Genomic DNA, 24,666 nt, shown 5'->3' on the forward strand with positions numbered 1-24,666 from the left:
TAGCGTTAAGATTTTATTAAAATACAAAGAGATGCACGTAAAACCTAGTATCCCAAATTGAAATGCTTATCTCAACTGGAGGCATTGGCAAATTGCTTGAGACATCTGGACACGAAACATTACAAAAAAGAAAAGGCCATATTAATTATTACTTCACAAGTTGTACTCATGTAATTCACAGACTGGCGTATGCAGCAGATATTGGTAATTTTGGGATGTTAAAAATATTGCATTACTAATTAGATTTTTCTAAATAAATGTTATATTACATTTGCCACTTATTTTGACTCAATTCCTGGAGGACTGCAGGGTCTCTCGGATCTCTTCCTTTTCATTCTTTTACTCTTAAGAAATTAATGGTTTAATGACTCAAGGGCATCTTTAAAAGTATCTGCTAAAAAAATTACTGCACTATATATTTTATTGATCACACAACTGAATCACTGAGGACTTCAGATGGAATTTAGATACTATGGACTGTAAATCCACATGTAGATTAGAGAAACAGATTTATATTAAGGCAGGGAACAAATTATGTTTTATATTACTTTCATTTTTCAGGAAGAAATGTGCAGATAGAATGTCCATTGTCATGGAAACGTGTTACTGAACTTGCTGCATTTCACCAGGTACAAAACAGTACTGTAAACATGACTATTAATTGTTCAACACAACAACAAATACTGTATATGTGTAAATATTTTACAACAACTTTGCTTTTTTGACCCAAATTGCAGAAAAAGTGTACTATGGCACTAAGAGAAAAAAGTTGCATAAATAAATCACAGCCAAACAAATAACAAATGTTTTTTTTTTTAATAAGAGGTGTGACTCATTCCTGATTCAATTTAAAAGAGAAACCACTCATAACTACTGAAAAACAAAACAACTTTAAAGGCACTTTAATACTCTCAAGTTGTTTATTTTTTAAATGTCTCTCAAAATCTAGGAATTTCTTTAAAAAGGGATTGGATATGAAAAGGTTGGTACTGTCCAAACTGTTGATAAAGAAAGTCAGACAAATACTGAATGCTTTAACCCTGCACCATCCATAAACTGAAAACGGCATTCAGGAATATTTATGGATGGTGTGTTTAATACATGTATTGTATGGATGGTGTATTAAAAATGTATTTTATACATTCATCATTACAATCGTTCATCAGACAATTCTCTTTATGAAAACTGGCTGTTAATAGTGTTATCCACTAGAAAGAATAGCAACAAGAACAAGCTGAACAAATGTACAAACATAGAAATTAATGCACCAAATTATATATACAAGGTTCTTCTTAGAATGAAAAGCAGTGACAAGAAGGCAACTCTGGAGGAATGACCTGTCTAAATATAGTGTTTATATTGTGTTTCTCTCCAACATTCTTCATTAATCTAATAGTTCTGCATTTTTCTGGCAACAGCAACTTAGACTGTTGCTAAGTATTCCCCTAAAACAGACTGCAGACCCTGATCTTAGGTTCATAAGTAACACATTATAAGTACAAAAAACGAAACTACCACAATCGGTAAAGACACACAACCTTGAAAACAGCTAAACAATTCTAATTCTTCATCAAGGGAAACTTGACAAATGAGCATGCGTAACATTTTTTTATTCTCATTGAAAATATAAATATTTTAGCACATTAAAGTATTATATGGACTATCCGGCTGCACTGCATTAAAACAAACACTGATTTTTACAGGGTTTTTATTTTTATTTTTAAAACAGGCAGCAAGTCTTCATTTAAATATATGTGCTGGAGACAGAGATGTTTCAAAAAGAAACCAATGGCACAGTCATGACTCAGACTTGAGATAACCAAGGGAAGCAGCTTGGCTATCTCTGCAGGATATTCGGCGATTCCGATTGCTTTAAGGTCAAAACATTCTTTTTGCTTTCGAAACTTTTAAGGATTTTTTAAATTCTTGAGTTACTTGAACATTTCTCATCTAGTACTGCCACTGGCCGGTCTGTTGTAAAACCTGAGTCCAAATTCATCTGCTCAGTTTCAACGCATGCTAATCACAGCGGCTCTCTAATCAGGCAGACAATGAAGGGGTCTGATTGCAGATAATTCTTGGGTAGGTGGAATATTTGGGAATTTGACAAGCAGTGTAAACAGTAGGAAGAAAAGCAAAGTGCTTTCCCTGCTTCAGCGCTGCATGAAAAAATAATGAGATAACGAAATGGCATCTGGCCGGAAAGGACTCTAGACACCTGTGTTGTTCTCTTTGTTTGATTGTGCTTTCTTCTTAACCCTTTTCAGCTTGTACACATGAAACGTCTTATTCTTGAATATGCGAGTGAAGTACTTTGTGTATGAGGGATCGTTTGTTTTAATTTCATCACAGAAGCGAGGGTGCAGAGCTGGTTTCAAATCGGGGTCATTGTCTCCCGGGCCATCCATTATCTAAAAGACACGTAGCAGACTGGATAAAAACACGAGCCAGAGTTTGCAGGAAATACTGCTAGTTACTAGCCCTATGGAAGCTCAGAACCAGTGCAAACCTTAACACCGTTTACTGTAAATTCAGACCTTCAAAGATGTGGGAAAGTTTATTCAATGACAGCTTTGTTTTAACAACTCCCTTCAATACTGAAATGTTCTCTACTTACTGTAAATAAAAAAAGTGAAAAGGAAAAGTAGGAATAAAACCCAAGGGAGAGGCTGACAACCCCTGAACCTGCTCTTGATAATATCCAGGCAAAGGATAGCAATTTCCTAAAAAGGCTAGGCTAAACTGGAAAGCAGATCAGCACATAATTTAGAAAAAAGGTGTATGAAAGACAACAAGCACTGCATTTTCCATACAGAACTTCATTTCTTATTTAGCGGCAACAGTTGACTTAAGGAAAATATGCTAATAAGCATTAATACAGTATTCATGCTTGTCACTGAGAATCAAAATAATGAGCAAGGCATTCTTTAAAAAAATAAAACAGGTTTCTCCCTTTTATTCTATTCTTTACCTTTGTTTGAAAGATCAGAGAAAGCCAAATCCCTTCCTCTAATGTACTGTCACACGCTGTCACCCTTTGAAGTGTTTAGAGAGTGACAGATTTTGTTCAGCAGTCCCGAGCGGCTTACAGGATACACCACGGTACAACGCAGTATCTGCAGGTGTTCAGTGGTAAGGCACAGCCCCATACTTACATGGCCGTTTGCAACATCTAAAAGATCCCGTAACCGACAGCCCCTGCTGTGTCTCCTCTCATAGCAGATACTGTCCTCAAGAATGATGTAGTCTGTGCCAAAGGCACGCAGGATCTTATGCACGTCTTCTGGGGCTTGCCGGGCATATATCTGATAAACCTGCAAATAAATGAGTAAAAGAAAGACAAGTCAGTGGTATAAACCTGCCAGGCAATGAATACTCCTAATGCACTTGTAGGCTTAGCGGAAAGGATGTGGGCCAGTTCATTTTATTAAAAAAACGTATATTCTGAACCGCAACATGAATTTGAACAAAATCTTCCATCAGAAAATAAGTATTATAAAGTGCCTAAATAATAATAATAATAATAATAATAATAATAATAATAATAATAATAATAATAATAATAAAAAATATCACAGCAAATCCATTCTCTGTACTGAAATACTGAAATGTTTCCTTAAAAGAAGAATTATCTAAAATTTCACCTACTGGTGAACAGGTGTTCACATAAATAACTTCCTCTTTATACATCATTATGTATATACTGTACTCTTGTTCTTCGTAACATGTAATATTTGACAGCAGAATTCATTACACACTAGAAAACTTATTTTAAATTATTTTCACGACACACACAGTAGGTTGGCGACACACACAGTAGGTTGTATCACAGTAGGACGTGGATCTTCAAAGTGAATAAACTAGCAGGAATCACCAAAGGACTTACCTGTCTAGTTCTCTCTCTCAGGACTTTGTCCTCATAGTGAGGATGATTCGTTAACACTCTCCCCGTACACAATTTGATTCCAGCTAGGAGCTGCATGCTTCCTGCAAACACTGCCTTTTTGGATGTCTTGGAGCTTAAAAACAGCAGAGAGGAAAAACGGCAATGTCATTAAGTGTGATATTTTCTAAGTGTCTACAGTCAATCATGCAAAAATTCTATGTGTTAACAGTACTAAGTAAAATAATATACCTGAAACAACAGTGGGTCTTATTTTTTCTGCATAGCAATAGGCAGTATGGTAAAGCAGTGGTTAGTATCCTGGGGTGCTGTCTGTATGGAGTTTTTATGTTCTCACCATATTTGCTTGGGTTTCCTCTGGGCTCTTCGGCTTCCTACCACAGTTCAAAAACATACTGATAGGATAACTGGCTTCTGGGAGAATTGCCCTTGGTGTGAGTGTGTGCATGTCTGTGTTTGTGTCTGTGCGTTTGCCCTGCGATGGATGGCTTATTCGGGAAGGAAGGTTTAAAATGCCTGCTGTTCAGATCTCAGATAAATTACTGTTTAGCAGACGGAACTGCGGTGTTGTAATTGAACCATTTACAAAAACAGAATTAAAAGACCATACCATGTTGCTCAGTTACAGACTGCTGGCTGCTGTAAACACAGAGAAAATTCACCTCAAAAGGACTGTGATGAAAGTTGTCCCCTCTGGAGTAATCTGTACAATCTTTCTCTCTGCAAATGAACTACCTCTTCATTTACTGTATCGCTGGCTTTATCCTTGGCTTCAGGTGTCTCATTTAGCAACCTTCTTTACAAGCAATTTTAATTGAAATCAAAGAATCATCATGTTTCTTGAAAGAAATTTCAATTAATTCAGAAGTTGCTGACAGGCTGTTATGGAGAATCTGAGCAAAGCTGGCCCCACCCTTTCTTATAAGGAAATGGAATGTAGACTTCAATCACTCTAATTAAAGCTGATCAGAAAAAAAGAAATTTAGAATGATATGCCTGTTTTTCATGATATATATATATGCTATTTCAGTCACTGTGAAATAAAGAAATACTGCCTGTGCTATAATAATGATGACAAATATTTGTGAATTACAATCCAACACAATATTTCAATTTTATGAAAAACATGAGTTAAGAAAGCCAAGAAAATCACTCGAAATCCAACAGGCCATGCCCACATTTTCCAATAGTATTTCAGACTAAGACTTAACATGAAGGTATGCTTACTAAAATAAAAATAAAAAAATCACAGATCTTTGCTCACCAGTAAAGGAATTTAAATTAAAACAATCTCATATTTGAAAAATGTAATAGAATAAAATAAAGATAGGTATACTAATATTAAACAATAATCACAGAAAATCTGTATAATAAAGATTACCAACTGATTTATTTTAACACCTTTTGAAAAAAAGCACACTTCAAGATGCTGCCCAGACATCTCCTGTAACTGAAAGAAAACATTTTTGGCAGTGTTTTTCATACAAATGTTAACACCAACTGATAACTTTCACTGAGCACTGTGATTTAGCCTCTGACAAAGTTCAATGCCAGGAAATGGATTTCAATGCATTATAAATTAATACTTAATATTCAAGTAGGCTTGTCCAAACTGCAATTAAAATGGTACTGTATTAGATTACTTGTCCCATTTGGGCACAAAAACTGATAAAACCCCATGGGGGTTTAAAAGCTACATCTTAATCATTACATGATTACACTTTTTATCTATTGTGTATATATGTTTGTGACAGTAGAGAATTGTATACAAGAGACAGATCTAGTAGTATAAGCCTTGTTCAGGGTTCCCAAACAAACCTATGCACTGAGATCCTTTACTGGTAAAATGGAACTGCTAACAGTCAATATGTGAATTTTCATTTGTCTTAGGAATTGGCCCTAAGTGCAAATGATGAGATTTTTTAATATACTGTAATCATTATAGTACTAGAATTTTCTATCAAATTCTTCTCTGCAAAAACAGTGCTTTTTGTGAAGCAAACATTCTTCAAGATGACCTGGATCATCAGTTACATGGCCCCGTGAAACATCTGATGTGCATCTGCATATAATTAATCACTGTTCCTGCTCTGCCAGATAGAGGTGTAGAAATATCCCTTTGCTGCCTGGAATGCATATTAATTACAACTCTACATAACTTTCTACTTTCTACATAAATCTACAGAACTGTATTATGAGTCATTTTTTGAGAGGGTATACTATCATACAGTAATTATCACTGATCATAACAGCCATGTTAACAGATTTGGGATTGTTTAGAAAAAATCATGCAACTTAAATTTAAGCAACTTGTGCAGCTGCTTGAAACTCACAGAAGTCACCCAGGTGGAGGCAGTGACACCAGCTACTGATGATTAGTGATGAGTTTTGTGACTTCTATTTAGCTGTGACTAATAATACAACCGCTTAAAGTAGAAGAAAGAAATATAGTTGTGACATAGTTGTGGAACATTACATGAGTATGGCACCTAGGATTTGAAGAGATAAGGATGTGATCAAATGATCAAAGTGACAGTGTATAACTGTGATCCTTTAAAAATCTGTTAATGTCAAAATGACTACCTGAATGACATTCATTGTTATTTTACATTTCTTGTACTGCAAATTAATGCTTCCAGCTAAGTAATACTCCTATCAGTAACCTTTAGAAACACCTTGATTTATTTTACTCCACTTCGGTTTTGAAAGCAAACGCATTAGACCTTCGATAATATTCAAAATTGTAAGGGGATCACAGAAACACATTTTTCACAATATGTTATCATTAGGTTGGTTTTACAAGAGATAGTTTAACAAGAAATACACTATTTAGCAAGATTACATTTGACTTTTTTCTGCAAATGGTTAATTGAAGTTTTTTTCTAGATTATTTGCACACGATTTAAAGCTTGAGGTTGCAATGGAGTAATCTACATATTAAAAAAAAAAGATTTCCTAGCCATGGGTTTCAGGAAACATGATCCTTGCTTAACTCTTTCATCTAAATTTAATTACCAGTGGGAAAGAATTAGTTCAGATGTACATCCTGTTGAATCTTGTAAAGGCGTGAATGTAAATTGACACACTAAATCCATCACAGGAATAAAGATTTCTTCTGGAGCCTCATAGAATCTCATTACATCTAGGTGCCCTAGTTTCCAGAGTAGTGTATCTTAAAAGTGTAAAATGAATTTGGCCAATTCCTGTAAATCACATAACTCCAATCTTATTCAAGCATTATTCCACTCAAGGCTGAATCCTTGCCAGTGGCTGGGCCACTTCCAAGGCAGTATGTCTTATTCATGCTGTATATCCTAATCTGTAATTCATGTAAGTAGAGTCGATTACATTACCACCAAATTTGATCTTTAAAATAAGAAAATCTTCTTTTCTTCCTTTAAAGGATAAAAAAATATTTACCTAATCCAGTTCATCAGTTCTACTGTATCTGGGTCATAAAATTCTCTCAGTTCTGAAATTTCTTCCATCAGTTTGGGCCAGAACTTAGTACACAGAACACAAAACAAACAAAAACAACATTGAGGAAATTAGCCTTTAAATGGTAGTGATTTCAAAGATGCGTATCTCAAGGTCTGATAATTTCACAGCATTCAATACAACATGAACATCATGTGGCCTACTGTACTGCCTATAAATTCTGATCAAATCTTTTAGCAGAAAAATAATCATGCAGCCATATCAGAAGATACAGCTGTGCTGTTTCTGAAAGCAAAAGAAAGAATTAAAAAAGAAACCCTTCACATTTAAGAAATGTAATTACATATGTACTATTCTTCAATCCCTGCTCTCTGTTAGAATGTATCAAGATTTTGTTTTTTGAAATCTTAAATAATTAAGACAAAGTACAAAGTATCTGATTTCCGTACCTTGGTAAGATACAAGAAATCAAACATGCTACTGCTACTGAAACTAAATCACTGAAAAGAGGTTGTTAAGCCAAGTACTATAAGTATTTTTATGAATGTCAGCTGCAAAATGACTATTTTCTCCTGCAAAATGACTTGGAATGAATTGGTATGCTCATTTTTCAATATGAAATCCAATTTCCCATTCAGGGACTAAACCTTTAGAAAATAAACCAAGTTAAAACTAGAGAAGTGGACATGCATCTTTGATTTGGGAGCCACATTCCACTGCCATTCAAAAAGCTTCAGATGCAAGATTTCACATATAGCATTGTAGTCATGAACTGAGTGATGGTGATTACATAAATTTGAAACTCACCTTGTAATAAAGGAAAGCAAGAATCAAAAAAGGGACCGTGTATCGGATCAGCTGTTCCTTAAAATAAGAAAAAAAGGAGCAAGGAAAAAAATAATAAACATGGTGAAAGAAATGTCAAGACACTTTTAAAGAAAATAAAAACATCCCATTGAAAAATGTTATTTCAAAACCATCCTTATAACCTTTATTTGAAGGAATTTTACTGTGCCTCTCTCTCCATCTAGTGGTGACTTTGGTAGTTTCTGAATTTTAATATGTTCCTGTTTTTATGGTCCAGGTAAAACATTTCAGTTAATGATGATATGTTTTTAAACAATGTAGCAAGGTCAGATTCGCACATACTGCATTCTGTGTAATTACCAAGGCAGTAAGTACATGCCCACACACATACAAAGTAAAACCTCCTATATTAAACCATGGGTATCCGATCTTGGTCCAGGTAGGTCAGTGTGTCCAGCTCAGCTCTTAACAACTGAAATCACCTAGTTATTGGCTTAACCAGACCAGCTCCTCTCAGTGCTTCAGGTACTGGTCTTTTGAGGAGACCCTATACCTGAAGATATATTGTCCCACCTTGAGCAGCACTGCCCACCCCTGGCTTGCACTGTGGATGTAATCAACACTGAACAGCAATTGTGTGCTGTGCTGTTTCAGAAGACATGGTGAAATGTTAAAAAAGAAAACTTAAGGCATGGCTTAAGATACAGGTATGGCATCAGCATTTTCTTAATACCCATCCAATTAGGACAGTACTTAAAATGTGATAGAAAACTAAAATTGGATAAAGGAACAAATCTCCAAGAATGCAGTGGTCTTGTCAAATTTGAACATTAAGTGTGTCACTTAGAAACAATTTCTTAACTAACGATTCTGTACGATGTTGGATGGATGGTAATTCACCTTTGTTTTTGTGTGGAAGCGGATCACTTTTAGATACAGCCCCCACACTTCTCTGCTACACACCCCATATGCTGCGAAAGCACACATGTGGCCAGTCCATAGGTACTTCATTCTGTAGAAAAACAGCACCGCTGTTAGAGCTCAAGAGATAATGTTCAGGGTTCAGATTCTTTTCAATGCACAATGTTTTAGCAAGTTATATTATTACCTCATTGTACTGAATGCAAGAAGCCCAAAGAAAACAGTGTGTAAGACATTGTAGGCAACGTCTGGTCTTATATTTATCATTTTCTCCTCTTCTTGGGTCTGCGGAGGTCTGCCATTTGAATCACTAAAACAGGAATTGAACAAACAAGGTTGTATGGTGACTTAATCAGATTCAGTTTATACGCACATATACATTTTTTATTGATATACAGTACAGGCACAAATAAACGCACTTGTCTTAAAAAGGAGTCAACTTTAATTGTGTAATAAAGCACATCTTTATTGAGACAAGTGATTAGCATCTTTCATGCTGATTACTACAAAGCCTTGTTGCCTACAGCAAGACTCCATCTTGATTGAAAAAAGCAAACAGCCCACTCACACAAGCTGGAGGTGCAATAACACTTAGCACATTCTAGACATTTAAATTACACCTAGACAGGATCACTTTGTACCAACACAATTTATTGCACGTCTTCATCATAATAACAGTTTATAATAATGCATAGTCAGAAACAGAAGATAATCTAATTTGTTCACAGTTGAACTAGAGCTCAGGGGAACACAGTGTACCTTAGATTCCCAACAGCAACACATGCCAGTATGATCACGAAGACAGTAAGGGCACATATATAAGGGTACAGCACCAGGGTGCCTGCCAAACGTTCAAATGTATCCAAGGGCATCAGCCCAAAAGCTTCCTCACACAGATACAACTTGGCATCGAAGTCTCTGTTGAGAAAGGTTTGATGAGGTACACCAAAAAAAGTAATATGTCAAAATTGATTTTTTCAGTTTTTTCCCAGTTCCAGGTATATTGTAATTCAGTACTGTATGTCTAGGGCATCATAAAATAAAGAAAGCACAGGCCTGTTTATCAACACAATTCACAAATTCTTCTGTAATAAATCTGGAAAAATGACTGAAGCAGAAAAAGAGAAGGCAGAAAAATATGAATATGAAAGCACAAAGTACACAGTGCTTTTTACAAGAGTGAAGAAATAAAACACAAACTGTTAAGCTGTCAACGGTATTAAGATAAAACATGTCTAGAATTAACAGCAAAAGACTTATGGGGAATTAAAAGTCTCTCATACCTGGTTGAACCAAGTCCAAACTTTGCTTTTATGAACTTATAAATGTGTTCATCAGATTTGAGCATCAGAGCTTTCTGTAATACACGTTAGGAAAAACAATGAAAAACACTCAGAACTTGGCACATGTGTGATGATATTAAAGAGCAAATGAAAGAAGAAATCATAGTAAATACTTAAATATTTGTAAATTATTTAACACACATGAGATTAAATTTAAGGTACAGAATATGTCAGTTGTGAGCACATTTTAAATGGGGACAGTAGTGAACAAATCTCACCTTTGCAAAATAATTGAAAATAAATGTTAAGCTGAAAACAAGAATCAAGTGGACAAACAGCTTTCCAATCCTTACTGGGAAACTGCCAACTTTCAGGTTCCTCTGTTAGGAAATACAAAAGCACATCTGAATTAGAACCACCCAACGCCAACAGCATTGAAAAGAGAGCAGTGTTTTTGAGTGTCCATTCCATTCCTATCATTATTGGAAAATAGATTAATCTTGAAAAAGAACAGTGTTTCCCTTAAATGTTCATGCTTAAATCACTGAAGAATACAACACTTGATATTTTCTAACTTTATACCTTCAGGCTATTCGTCCACAATAAGATGAGCAGTCTGCAAATAACAGAGCATGCAGTCCACTTATGTACGTTTTAAGGGATTTCTGATTATGGTGTTCTGTTGGTAGCGACTTTACAGGCACTATGATAGTCAGCCAGCAATGAAAAGCATTATGTCTCCTTTGACAAAGCCCAACCAAGGTTAATGAATAAATGCAGAGAGGGGGGGACCAGGGGATTTAAAAAAAATTCATACTGCTGGGTTTACAACACTACTGCTATGAATCTCATGAACGGCATCCTTGATTTCCACATTCTCTCTTTCCTAGAAAGAATCCATTGACCCTGAGGAACCAGATTTTGCCTCTTTGCATTGTATTCATACCGATATCCCTCAAGTACTGGCAGGTCCCAACCTGGCGCTCTTTACCTGAAAGTGCCTGACGATCAGTGCAGCAAAGATGAAGCTTAGCACCAGGGATCCCAGAAGCATTGAGTTACAAAACTGCAGTAGCCATACCAGGAACAGGTTTACAGCATGAACAAGGTACAAAGCTGTTACCTATGGAAATATTCAAACACAACTTGAGTAAATTTGTCTGAATCTTCAGATCATTTGCCTTTCAGAATGCAAGATGTTGTGAGCAGATGACAGTCACCTCTTACAAACACTTCTTTCAAACTTCAGTATACACAATAAATGGGTAAAAAATCATTGAAAGCTCATAGAAGTAGTCAATGTAAAGAAATTCTTTTTAAAAATAAGAATTCATGTTATTTATGAAAATCCTCTACAGGGACCACGCATAATGATGTACTGTATATGCTGTATGCACCTCCAGTTACAAGTTCCAAGTGTTTCCCAATTAGCAGGATTTATTTTGCACAATTTCCCAATACATTTTTTGATGATGCTTTAACCTCCCAACCTGAGCTTTGTGACTGTGAACAGCTGCAGAAGAACACAAGAAAGGTTGCAAACAACAAGGCCCAAAAAGCTTGTTTAGTTGCTAGCAGCTAATTGGTAAAATACTCTCACCCAGCCGTTACTTGAAGGAAGCATGGGATTTAGCTTTGGAAGTGTGGTTCAGTAGCTCATTAATACATGACATTTGAAGAAGGCTCAACAGTCGAAGTGTTGTTTTTTTTTACTTTCAACTTTTTAGCTCAGAATTAACCTTTGATTATTTATCCAATGCAGCTCCTCAGATGCAAAGTGGTATTCAAGGGAATAATATGAATCAACAATATATGATAACAATAATGTATAATAAAATAATGAACAGTATAGTATAAATAAAAATCCCAAACAGATCCATTGACCTGTATAGCATTTTCACCCCAAAGCTCTTTACAATTAGGTGGGGACCCTCTTCATTCACCACTGAAGTGTAGCACCCACCTTTGTGATTTGTGGCAGCCATTATGAAGCAGTTAGCTAGAAACGTGCAAGTGTGATCAACCCTACTCAGTCCTTTGCTAGCTAACACACTGATACAGCCCCCCACTTGAATCTCCTCAACATAACAGCTCATCTGAAGGACGCTTGCTCCTACAAAATTGTTTTTGGTCACCAAATTGTTTTGCATCCTGGTACTGGCCAGGCCCAGCCATCTTTAACTTCTGAGACTGGGCTAGAATGGGGTAAATGCTGAATGGTTCAATCTACACATGCACCAGATTTTATTGCTTCATGGTGCACACCTCTAAAACACAACTGTGAAAATAGTTTTAGAAGCCTCGTACAGTATATATATACGATCACAGTCCATTAGAAAGGCAGTTCAGAAACAGAACTGAGTCCCCTAAATGACAATGCACCAAGACAACTCACCTGTCTGGGTACAGCCAAGTCCAAACAGTCCAGTGAAAAGAAAACAAAGGCCTGGATGAGCAGTATGAACTGATTAAACTGCCAGGTTAAACTAAAGCATAACGTTGATATGAAGATCAGTGAAAGTACCAGTTTCTGAAAGAAAAAAAGACAAAAACAAAAAAATGTTTCTTTAATTTTTGGTACATTTACAAATATCAGGACTGTTGAATCGTGGTATCTGCATGTGCACATTCCACAGAACTTTTATACTGTCCACTTTAACACACAGTGAAAATTACATTAAAATACAATTCAACAGAACAGTCTAAGAAGACTAATCTTCTAGCATAAGCCTTGAAGTACTTAATAAATTCCAGATTATGATGTAATCTGCCTATTCATATTTAAATCTGATTCAATACCACACTATAATGCTTTATTAATGGTCAGATTTGCCAATTCTATTATACAGCATTTTTAATACCTGGGTATGTTAAAGATTTTATTTCAAATCCAGGGTACAAAAAGCATCAGTTATTAATATAAGTCCTTAAAGCAGAACACACAATTCTACTTTTCCTTCTTACCTGCTGCAGTGGCTTCAGATGTGGTCTTAAGTAATATGTGATAGCAGCCACCTGAAGGGCAAAAAATGGGAGAGCCCAGTTCTCCCTCAGAGGAATGGTAAACTCTACTCGGGTGGTATCTATTCTGAAAGAAAAGTCAGAGGAATTAACCCTTTACCACCACCTGGTGGTCTGCTGTCCCACAGCAGGAATGTGTGAAAAAAAACAGTATTCCTGTGTAGGTGGTTTGCATGTTGTAGCAAAACACCACACGGACATTCCTATGTAGAGATGCTCAACAGTAAAACTACAACATCAATGTGTTTAATCATGAAGATCAGAACATGAATTCAGCCTTTGTGAATAGTGGATTTACAAGACATGCCACATCCTTGTAGCCAAAATAGAACTGTCAATTGTTTAGCCTTTAAAAGTCCACAGTTTAACCTCTTGAATGGTGTGTAGGTCCTGCTTAAGATCAAAATACACTCAGATGGGAAAGATACCCTCTGTATATCCCATCTATACATTCAAATTGGATACCCTCTGTATCATGGAACAAAAAGAAGAAATCAGACAAAAGTGCATCCTGAGAACAGTTACAGTGTAACTAAAACCTTTGCATTTTTATGCACTTTAACCTGAACACAATCTGGACATTTAATCTGAAGAAGCCTTGTGTAGCTTCTAAGACCTGACAGGTTTGGGCTACAAGATTGCAATGCTGCTGGCATAAATACAATGGGAAAGAAGGAAAGTGTTAGATGCTTGAGAAAGTATAAATCCTAAACAGTGAATAAAACAGCTTCCAAGATAGTCTGCTACTAAACACACACTGATATATACTATTACATACATTCAGTCTTGTAATAGTAATATTACTGAACATTTTGGTTTAACAACTAATTTTCCGTGTACTCAGTTACTTTGAAACAAACACCTACATTATGTGTTTCAATTCTTTTTTTATGATGAGTGTGGATGCCTAGGTCCCTGAACATGTAAAAACAGAATTCAGTTCTTTCGAGCACCCTGGGCATCACCTTTTGCCTCTCCACTAGTTTGAAAGGCACGCATCAAAAATACATACTCAACTGCTGAAGGTTTTCAGTGAGAAGCTGAGGTGGGTAGCAGCGTCAGCATGCCTGGTCTGCAAAGGAACAAGTGATAGGTTTATTCCATGCTTTTTTATAGGTGTTAGCACACGCCACACCTGAAGAAGGCTTCATAGCCGAAATGTTGCATTTTCTCTCTTCTCTTTTCAGCATGGAATAAACCTATCACTTGTTCCTTTACAGTGAGTGAGTGACTGACTGACGCATGTGAAAAAGTGCTACAGATAGTTCTCAATCTCATCTACAACTGAAGAGTGCAGTACTGTGGATCAGTTTTTTCAGGTTAGTGGTACCTGTTCAGAATATACCAGGTGGCAGTGAGGATTCCTGCTAACCACGTTCCACTGAGCAGCCAGCTGGTGATGTAAAGAGCCATGACATACACTGTTTGAAGGCCAAACACAGTGTAAATGTAGAAATACACAGGCTCTAGATACTCCTGGAAAATAAAAAGGTCTGCATTGAAATATTATCCAAGAGATGGCAAAGTCAGATTACTGTTTTATAGGAACATAACAATAAGTCTATCGACAAGTATATATTCCAGCTCACTTCATGAAAATTATTATGCACTGAATGAACCAATGAATAAAATGTAGATATAATGGCAGCAGTGTTATGCTTATGCATGGCAATCCAAGTAGCATGTGTCATTTTACCTGAACAGGCAGGATTCTGTAAAGAATGCTAAGGAACAGTTCTTGATAGATGTTCATACGTTGCAGAAGGTTAATTGTTCTTTTGGATTCTGTATTGTTGTCATTGATCAGCTCAAAAACCCCTAATAAAAGACACACAAAAAAATATTAATGAAAACTATCCTCAGGGCTACTGACATAATTTTCAGAAAGACTTACAGTGCTTTTCACAAACCGGCACAATGCTTCAATGTCTCAATACAAATTTTAGTTTAGCATTTATCTTATATTATTGCTTTTCCCAAGTGGTTGTTACCAAGGTTACATTACACATTCAGTGCAACATTGCAACAGTGCCTATAATACACACGTGAGAAAGAGGTTGAGAAAACAGCCTCTTATTTGATAAAAGAGCAACTCCTCTAATTTATAAATATGCAAATTATCTTTATACTCAAGTAGAGCTTAAGCAACTGATTTGTTACATCTTCCTCTGATAAGATTTTAAAATACTCAGTCTACTTATTCCTCCAAACTGATCCAATATAAACTCAGGACTTAGTTTATAATAATAAAAACTACCTTGCTTTATAGATGGAGCCTGTAACATCTGCTTGTAGTAGGAATAGTAGAGCCCACATTCAGTTCGGAAGGAAATTTCACGCTCAACTTCCTGCAATTGGATCAGGATTTAATGGTAAGTTCACAAAAAGAAATACTTTTTTTACAGGTACAAAAGGCACACCAATACACACTAACAGTCTCTAGCACTCTGCACTCTTAACAGTCAATTACTTGTAAAATAAACATAGCAGGAAATACAATCACTTCTGTGAAACATTAAAGTGCTGAAATCATCAATCAAGTGTTGCTTACCTTTAGGTTTGAAAACTACAGGAGATGTTCATGCAAAGAATAACTACACCAAGAGTGAAAGAATCCCATTACAAAAGCAAAGGCCAAACCTACAACGAACTCAATACCACTTTGAACAAATTCTGACATCAAATACAAGTGCTGGAGGTTTTCTTTCACACAACTTAAACCGATCTTCATCCCAGAATACCGTAGACTCTGTTCATTGAAAAATAATAAATGCCTTCCTAGATAACTTTTCCTTCTTCTCAACTCCATCATGACAGTTTCTAACAGCAATATTGTGCATTTACCCTAACTTCCCATTTTCCTAAAGTGACCAGTGGCGCTTTTTCAAGAACTGAGATTCAGAGGCAATGTACAATGAATATCCTGAAAGAATACCTCACAAAATACACATTTCAACCTAATCCAGATGTTTAACATTATAGACTTTGAGAATGATCACATTGCTTTTTCATGAAATAACTGTTAAGCTAAAGGAAACCTGCCACTAAACCTATGTTTTGCTCTTAATAAATGCAACACTTTCCATGAGAAAATAATAAAATGCATTCAGAATTGGAAGTGAAATCGAAGCAGCAATCCCAGCTGTGTTCTTCTTTGTCAGGGGCTCAAAAACCTCTTAAAAGAGTTACTGGGGTAGATACAAAGAATGTGCATGACTGCTGGGCTTTCGTCACAGCAGTAAAAGCAACTTAGGATGTGTTTTGGAAAATGTTAAGCCAGTTTTAAGGCTACTGATATTTTTAAAGACAAGAATAACTACACCCTAAAATAATCCCGGCAAGTACTATAAATGTCATAATGGTGATTTCACACCTGACGAATTCAGAGGCAAAGTAACAGCCGCTTCCAACAGAACAACAGCCTTCCACATGAACATTTAAGAGTACAGACGGTAGGGAAGCTGCATCTGTTTTAAACTCAGAGGCAACATGTGCAGGATATTTGTGCAAAGCCCTCTCTTAAAACAAAGCTAAAAATACTGTATTTCTAGTGCAATGATGATGGAATAACGCAATCATGAGGTGTTAAACTTTAATTAAACTGAAGCCTTTCTCTTGTAATTATTTCTGTCTGGAAAAATATGGTTGGATGTCATGATGTCTGTTTCAAAGCTGACAACACTGCAATGTAGGAAGTGTTTCGGTTTCTTTCTTCTGCACTGCGAAATTGAAATGTTCCTGATTCCTGTGTTACTCTAATCTTGCAGTGACAAAGGTCACAGTAAAAACAATAAGGGAAGAGCAAAATAACCTGTAAAATGATTCTATATTTTCTCCTCTTGCTATGTGCACTTTTATTTCGGCCCTACACTTCAAATATGAGATTCAGTCAGAAATCTGGTTTATAAATAAAACTGGAATAGTATTTACAGACACAATCAGCACTCTGGTAACTCCCTGCAGAATGGAATTTGACTTGCCTGTTCCATAATGAATTTTTTTAAACACTGTGTTCTAGAAATGTATCCAATTGAATACATATCATCCAAGCCAAAACATAGAAACTGACCCGGATTTATTATAAATGAGAACATCTGCTTGCTTTCTTGGAAATAAATGCAATACAGCTCAAAACAGCAATAAAAAACAATAAAGCCAAAATATGAATGTACAACATGTACTATAAACAAAACAATGATTACAAAGAACCAAAAGTTATCCTGCTCATTTCGCTTGACTGGTAGTTAGTAGCTAATCGATCCAAGCATCTGATCCACCCATTCCTTGAAAGAAGCCAGGGTACTTGCTTCAATAACATGACTGGAACTACAAAACTAGAACTACAATAAATGAATGATTTAGATGGAGGAATTATATATGATGTTTAAAAAGATTTTTAAATTGCATTTTCTATGGTACTGAAAGATCACAAAGCACATTACATATAGGAGGGAACCCACTTGACCAACACTGAATAGAAGCCCTCACCTGGGTGATATACTGTACTGTAGCCATTATACAGCAGCAGCCCCCTATGCAGAAGAATGACTTCATTTTTTTCCTCCATGTAAACAAAGAATAATAGAATTTCACCTATACCAAGAAATCGCCATCTGCCTTTTAACTCTGATGCATTTTTTGTTTGTTTCCAAAAGGCATGGTTTAAAGTTTTTTACTGTTTCAAAAGAACAGAAAAAGTATCTATGAATCCCATATTTAAAACTATTTTGATAAAATGTTTTCATTTATGTATGAAACACCACCACAGAGAGTGAACATCAAAGTTACCACAATGTAATGTTTTTTGGATTAGTAAACTACTATTCCACTGCAGCACTGAAACACTAAAGGCTACATTATATTTATAAAGAAGAAAACACTGGCTCAGCACTCAGAAAGTCTATAATGAAGTAGCATCTGGAATATAACTCACTACACACTGCTCCTGTGTGCAGTTTTAATATGTTTTATTCATAAGGCAACCAAATGCAAAAGCAAAAGTAAAATGCCTAAATCTATTAATATTTCAAAGCAGTGATGCAGTATTTCAGTGCATGACCTTTTCTTGTCTTTTCCTTATTTTTTAAACCATTACAAGGGCCAGAGACAGTGTCATAACTTTAATGCTGAACATGTTAACAAATTAAAGGACTGTGATGTCAAGATGTATGGAGATCCACTGTATACATAATTTCTGATCTTACATTACAGCTTTCTGTAAAAGAGAATGCCAATAGAATGTTCTGTTAATCGAGGCTGACACAAATATAAAGCCTCTGAACTGACTTAGGTATATAATTAGAAAAATGCCAATTTTTTCCGGTATATTTCTTGTAAGAGACCATAATGATGATACACACCAATGTAAAATAAAACTTTTTTTTTTGCAAGACACCATGATATCTAGAACTATCTTTGAGATCTTACCTTGATATTGGAAAACCACAGGTCATTTTCGTGTAAAGTTGCCACATAGACAGAAGTCAACAGACCCAAGATCATCCCCAAGATAGATCCAGTCACTGTCCACACGACGGCCCATACTGCACCACCTGAGAAAAATGCATTTTACTGAGACCACCAACATAAATACTGTACAAATCAAAGATTTAAAAAAGAAAAAAAATACTAAAACTTGATGAAGTCGGATAGGGATGGAATCACCACATTTTGTGGAGGCACAGATACATCTCCCTAGCAACTAGATAAAAAAAGGATTTTCCTCATCTAACCTTATGTCTTATCCTTACTCATTTTTAAATGCTGTATATTTCAAAGATTTCACATCCAGTCCTCCTACTGTACCTGCTGGGGTCTGGTCTTTGATGTCCTGCGCTGTCTCTAGTTTCTGATTCTCGTTGGGCACCTCTTTGGACCGGCTGCCCTTCCTCTGCCTCAGAGCAGTCATGCTTCAACAGTGAATCTGGAAAACGGCAAAAGTGTTCAAGAAACTTCCAGCAAACCCTCTCCCAACTCGCTGATAACTGACCATTGCACTGACCGGTAACATCTGTAGTGAGGCGGTTCTGTAACCCATTCATTGCCACACTAGAGTATTATTCTGCTGATTCCAGCAGTACAAACGCTATATGCACTGCTGTTACATAGTGTGGTCCGTTGCAGGTCGTTATTCCAAAATAATTGTGAAAACGACAAAGGAAAACCTTTGATAAAAGGGGTAAAAACTTAGACTGAAGCTAAACAAAAATTCCAATTTGAGAAGGGTAGTACAGTATATTTTTCAGTCACCAAAGGCAATTGTGCAATCATTACTGCTTCGGTTACAATATCTGACAACGTTTACCCTGCATAACAAGGGGGACAGGACTCCATTTGCCCAACACTAAATTATCTCGACGCTACGGAAAATGTCGTGACTAAGAAGACCTAATTACAGCTAAGAAGCGACATGTCAAATACAAATTCTGTTGTCTTGTTTAAAAATCCCAGTACAACCTGAAAAGGTTGAAAGTGACGAAAATTAGGTAACGCAATACAACTTGTTGGTAATGTAAAACAGCACACAATTATTGTAGCCTTATCAGATACATATGAACGTTGCGTTACATCTTGAATAGGTCCGAGTTCACCGCTTATCGTACTCCAGCTCTATGAAGAGTACAACACAATGGCATTAATTAAAACTGAATTAACAACTGTGGGCAAATAAGGAGATATAACTATTTGCATCCCGTCTTGGAGGTGACCGCTCTGCGATAAAATAAATGGTTATATGGTTAAATACTGTGCATTATTCACACGGATAACAATTTATAGCATCTACTGTTCGTCCGCTAACACAAGCATGAATAGAAAAAAGCTCCATAACGTCCTGCAAATATAAATGCTATATCTGTAACATTTCGCTTTCGATTGTTCATCCGTGCAAAAAGCCATCTAGCTTCACATATTCTAACCATTTTGGCCAACGGATTAATGCAAACGCACACGAAATCTGTTCTGGTAATCCAAGAAGAAGCTACACTTAAGGCATTTTGTTTCAGACACATTCGCCTGTGTTACAGGCCTGTTGTGCAGCGGCGTTTCCTGCACACGGCAACTGCTTAGATGTCATGAAATCTCAGATCGCATCACTCGCTAATCTCGGTCACTCCGTACCCCCTGTTACATCCCCTGCGATCTGCGGTTTGCAAGCTCAAATTCGCTCTTTGCAACCTGAAAAAAAAAAAAACATTACACGAGCAAACGATCAGAAAACACGTCCTTCATTCACTGAACTGCCACTCACTTTCAAAGTGCAGGTCTTACTCGGGACACCTACCAGTTGTTCTCTACCAGGCAGAGGCTGTGAGTGTGAGTATGGCTTATGCCGTTTTGAAGAAAAGAATAGATGAATAGATGAATGGACACTCCGTTTTGTCCTCGAAACATTTTTGTGATAGTGCTTTTATCACCCGGGCCAACATGTAACAGTGTCTGTAGCTAATTTATGGCGATTCTTTTTTTTACCTTCTCGGTTATGACAGTGAAGAGGCAGCAAAACTTCACAAAGTTGGAAAGGGGGATAGTTTAAAATGCCCAACCAGCTGCTATATACAGTAGTAACAAAAACGACAGCTTAGTGTTCAAATACCTACATACTGTATGAGTTGGTAGGACTATCGTTGAGCAATAATGCATTTATCAAAGCAAGAGAAAAAGGCAAATCGAAGCCAAAAAATCATATGAACATGCTCATCCAATACCGAAAAAGGATGTTCCCCTAATGTATATAAATGACAGCTTGCTATAAAGGTTGAATCGGCACAGAACAAACTGTAAGTGAAGCACGTTTCAGTCGCTATTACAACTTTCCTGTTTCTGTTCAACCAATGAATGGTGAGAATAAAAAAAACTATAAAATGTTATAGAAAACTTTCGACGAAACAGCTTTATCTGTGTGAATCAAAAGTTTTTTTTTGTATTGGCACAGTACATTAAAGAAATATCGGTTTGCATTTTCCGAGATTAAAAATAAAGGTATATTATAACGCAGCTCTGGCGTGGTGGCCCATCTTAAGGTATGTTATACCTGAAATGAGTCTGAAATGTATTATTTCAAATGGTAAAAAGTATAATTTTTCATGTTACAATGTTTTGTGCACAACATTTCAGTGCAAACTAGTGATGAACAGAGACAACTGATGTTCCACACAACTACAGTACAAAACTTTCTCTTAAATATCCTGAACGAGACTGCTTAAGTTAATACATGACCAACCCTCAAAATATCTTCTGTATTTACCCTGGCCTGCCACTGAGTAGGTTTGTATTGCAAACGAACCACCTTACCAACTGTTACCATGACAGAGAAGCTAACATTACGTGTACTCAGAGCTCCCTTAATACAATTTAGCTTCTTTCTTCGCAGGGCGGTCTGGGGAAACTGGAGATTCCAAGCCTTTAATTAAGTAAATCCTGAAAATGACAGAATGTGGCCTTGTTTCCCACTGGGCTAGCAAAAGCAGATCAAGTTCTGAGGATAACGCAACAAATGAGGACTCAAAAGGCAAGTTGTCCACTTCGCAGGTGAACTAGAAAGCAGATCACAGCACTTGAAGTTTAAGAGTTACAACATGTAGAACAATAAATGGTGCAAAATGTATTGTTGTTTTTCCAGCTGGCATCAAAAACAGAAGTTTGAATATGTTCAAATAAGATAACAACAATAAAATAATAATAAGATAACATAACTGGGGATATTCAAACTATCATCAGAAACTAAGCTCTCACGTGGAGGAAAAGAAATCGATTTTGTATTTTGATATGATAATTCTATGATAATTTTTGTCCTGATCTACTAATACATTCTTGGCAATCAATCAGCCTAAATAACCTAAATATGTTACTCGTAGCCATTAAGGTAAGCAAAGGGCTACTGTAGATCTATGCATATTCTCTGGCACCTGAATGTTACCCCATCCAGGTTATCTGATTTTCATTGTCTGCAGTTCAAATCACCCCATGATTATTTTTCTGAAAGTACTGTACTTATTTTGGTGGTTACATTTATTCTTGGCATATCTACTCACACAGACAAGGGGCAGCTCAGGAAATCATGGAACTCAAAATCTGCGAGTGTTGTACAACCAGACACACATGAAGACAGCTTCAAGGAGGAGGGGACGGACAGAGCAGCACCAAGAAAGGGAGGTATGGTGTATCCAAGCACATGAATGAACAGCACAGTAAAAACACATTTCAAGCAGTGGTTTCCTGTTGTAGACATGTACAGTAGGTATAGATTTGTGTTTTGCTCCTTATATTAAAACTTTCTGCCCCACGATTGACACCCACCAGTAGTCTGCCGTTAGGACTCCGCTTGACTGCTTGACTCTTCATCTTAACAGCAGATGAAACTTAAGTGTCATCTGACAAAAGCTACTTTGATGAATGTCCCTGACAGAATGGGATGAGTCATGTCTTGGGTTTTTCACTGCCAGTTACTGAGACCTTCGTTATGTGTAAAAGTACAAATACTGATCATAGAACGCATTCAAAGTGAAGACAACAAATAAAAAACCCACAAAAGCAGGCCGATCACCACGGACCTGACTCTCTAGGAAATGTGTGTTACTATTGCACTTTCTCATCCTTTAACAACCGGGTTTTCTGTTCCCTGTATTGTGTTTGGTGGTTTTCCAATGAGTGTGAAAAAGAGGAAATCGAGGTCAGACTGGTTCTGTATGTCATCCCTTCTGGATCTTGCGGTTTACTGCATCTGTGCTGCTTCTTCCCTATTCTTGTTATTCTTTTAAGTGCCTTATTTCGAAAGTAGAAGGACAGCAAGGAGAGGCACTACAAGGAAACACAGGAGAAGCCAGTTCCTCCTCAGGTGAAGCACGCATCCCACACTCAGGTGGTCAAAGAGCAGCTGGACAGGATCAAGGCTCAGATGAAAAAAACTTCTCGGGCAAACCTCTTAAAACGGCCGAAGAGGTGAGTTCCTGAAGGCAACTAACGATACGTAAAAAACTAAGAAGAAACAAAATGACATGTTTTATCATGCAAATAATTTTTTAACTTAAATGGATTGTCATTCATTTATTGCATACATTAATATATACTCAAAAACAATAACCACTTTTAAAATTACAGTATGGGAAGCCTGCGACAATCAGGTTTTAAAATAGAATTGTAGAAAATGGGGTTATCATGGTTATTCCTTCTATTTTACTCTTCAGTTTAATCTCAGATTTTATTTTTAGGTTTCATCATTGTAACATGTATATAAAGTATGTCTGATTATATCCTTTTAAACCAGAGAATAAGATAATTTTGCCTGATTAGGCTGTAATTTCAGATTGACATTTTTCTCTTTGCTGCCGTCATTTCTTAAATCCTAAATTGTACATTATCACTGTATGTTTGTACAAATATCAATTTTGTTTTTGGTGTGGATGAGTCTCATGCGGGGCCTGTAACTAGTTTATCATTGCAGAGGTTTTGATTTCTAATGAAAGGCAAACCACTGTGACTGTGTAATTGCCTCAGTAGGAGATTGCATAAACAGTATATTTCAATTCAATACAGTGGGGAAATAGCAGATAAGAGATTTAGAGTAAGATCAGTGGATATGTGTTATTGGTTTCACTTCATATTAACAGATTTTGGGTGGCATGGTGGCATTGTGGTGAGCATTGCTGCGTCACAGCACTGGGGCCCCGGGTTCAATTCCAGACCTCCACATGCAATCCATGCGGAGTTTGTGTGATCTCCCATGTTCATGTGATTTTCTTCTGGGTGATCCGGTTTCCTCCCACAATCCCACAAAACATACCGATAGGTTAATTGGCTTCTGGAAGAACTGGCCCTGGTATGAGTGTGTGTGTGTTTGTGTCTGTGTGCGCGTCCTGCGATGGACCGGAAACCCTGTCCAGGATGTTCTGTATCTTTGTGCCTGTTGTTTGCTGGGACAGGCTGTGGCTCCCCTGCAACCCTGTACTAGTAAAAGCAGTTTAGAAAATGGATGGATTAATGGATTTTGGGCAGTGCTTTGACATGTGTGTTACTGCTGTTGCTTCACAGCTCTTGTTTTGATCTCAGACTGAGATGCACATTCCATACAGAGTTTCCCTGCTTTCCCTCACATCCACGTAGGCTGGTGTTTCCAATTTCCACCCACTCTCCCAAGCAGCTTAACTGGTGTCTGTAAATCATCACTGTTTGAGTGTACCCTGCAATTGACTGGCATCCTGTCTACTGGTTGATACTTCCTTAAACACTTATGCTTACTGTAGCCCTTACTAAGAGGTTTTCTGATAGTGTATGCGCATATTAACAGACATTGTT

General features: G+C 36.8%; 1 protein-coding gene and 1 long non-coding RNA gene across 7 annotated transcripts in view; one reads left to right on the top strand and one right to left on the bottom strand.

The window, feature by feature from the left end:
- On the bottom strand, positions 1–21,022 carry dpy19l3 (dpy-19 like C-mannosyltransferase 3). Of its 5 annotated transcripts, none has more exons than XM_015368554.2 (19): positions 20,624–21,022; positions 19,180–19,297; positions 18,802–18,926; positions 15,632–15,722; positions 15,071–15,192; positions 14,705–14,850; positions 13,318–13,441; positions 12,749–12,883; positions 11,345–11,476; positions 10,632–10,733; positions 10,354–10,427; positions 9,830–9,988; positions 9,258–9,380; positions 9,050–9,161; positions 8,150–8,200; positions 7,325–7,407; positions 3,887–4,019; positions 3,156–3,314; positions 1–2,411 (listed from the first exon to the last, which is right to left on the bottom strand). In XM_015368554.2, exons 2-19 carry the CDS (start codon positions 19,280–19,282, stop codon positions 2,211–2,213), a joined length of 2,175 nt encoding a protein of 724 aa, XP_015224040.1. In that variant the 5' UTR covers positions 19,283–19,297; positions 20,624–21,022; the 3' UTR covers positions 1–2,210. The 5 variants fall into 5 exon arrangements, with proteins under 5 accessions (XP_015224040.1, XP_015224036.1, XP_015224035.1 ...); XM_015368550.2 differs by having other exon boundaries at positions 8,150–8,206; positions 20,657–21,021; XM_015368549.2 differs by having other exon boundaries at positions 8,150–8,206; positions 20,624–21,021.
- The window catches only part of LOC107080050 (uncharacterized), a 21,570-nt gene continuing 17,527 nt past the window's right edge, over positions 20,624–24,666 (top strand). For both annotated transcript variants that reach the window (XR_011182866.1, XR_011182867.1), the window contains exons 1-4: positions 20,624–20,688; positions 21,746–21,883; positions 22,411–22,527; positions 23,134–23,313. This is a non-coding gene — a long non-coding RNA (uncharacterized lncRNA). The remainder of the gene's footprint in view (positions 20,689–21,745; positions 21,884–22,410; positions 22,528–23,133; positions 23,314–24,666) is intronic.

The sequence above is a fragment of the Lepisosteus oculatus genome, chromosome 20 (assembly GCF_040954835.1).
Source record: "Lepisosteus oculatus isolate fLepOcu1 chromosome 20, fLepOcu1.hap2, whole genome shotgun sequence".
Classification (NCBI taxonomy): domain Eukaryota; kingdom Metazoa; phylum Chordata; class Actinopteri; order Semionotiformes; family Lepisosteidae; genus Lepisosteus; species Lepisosteus oculatus.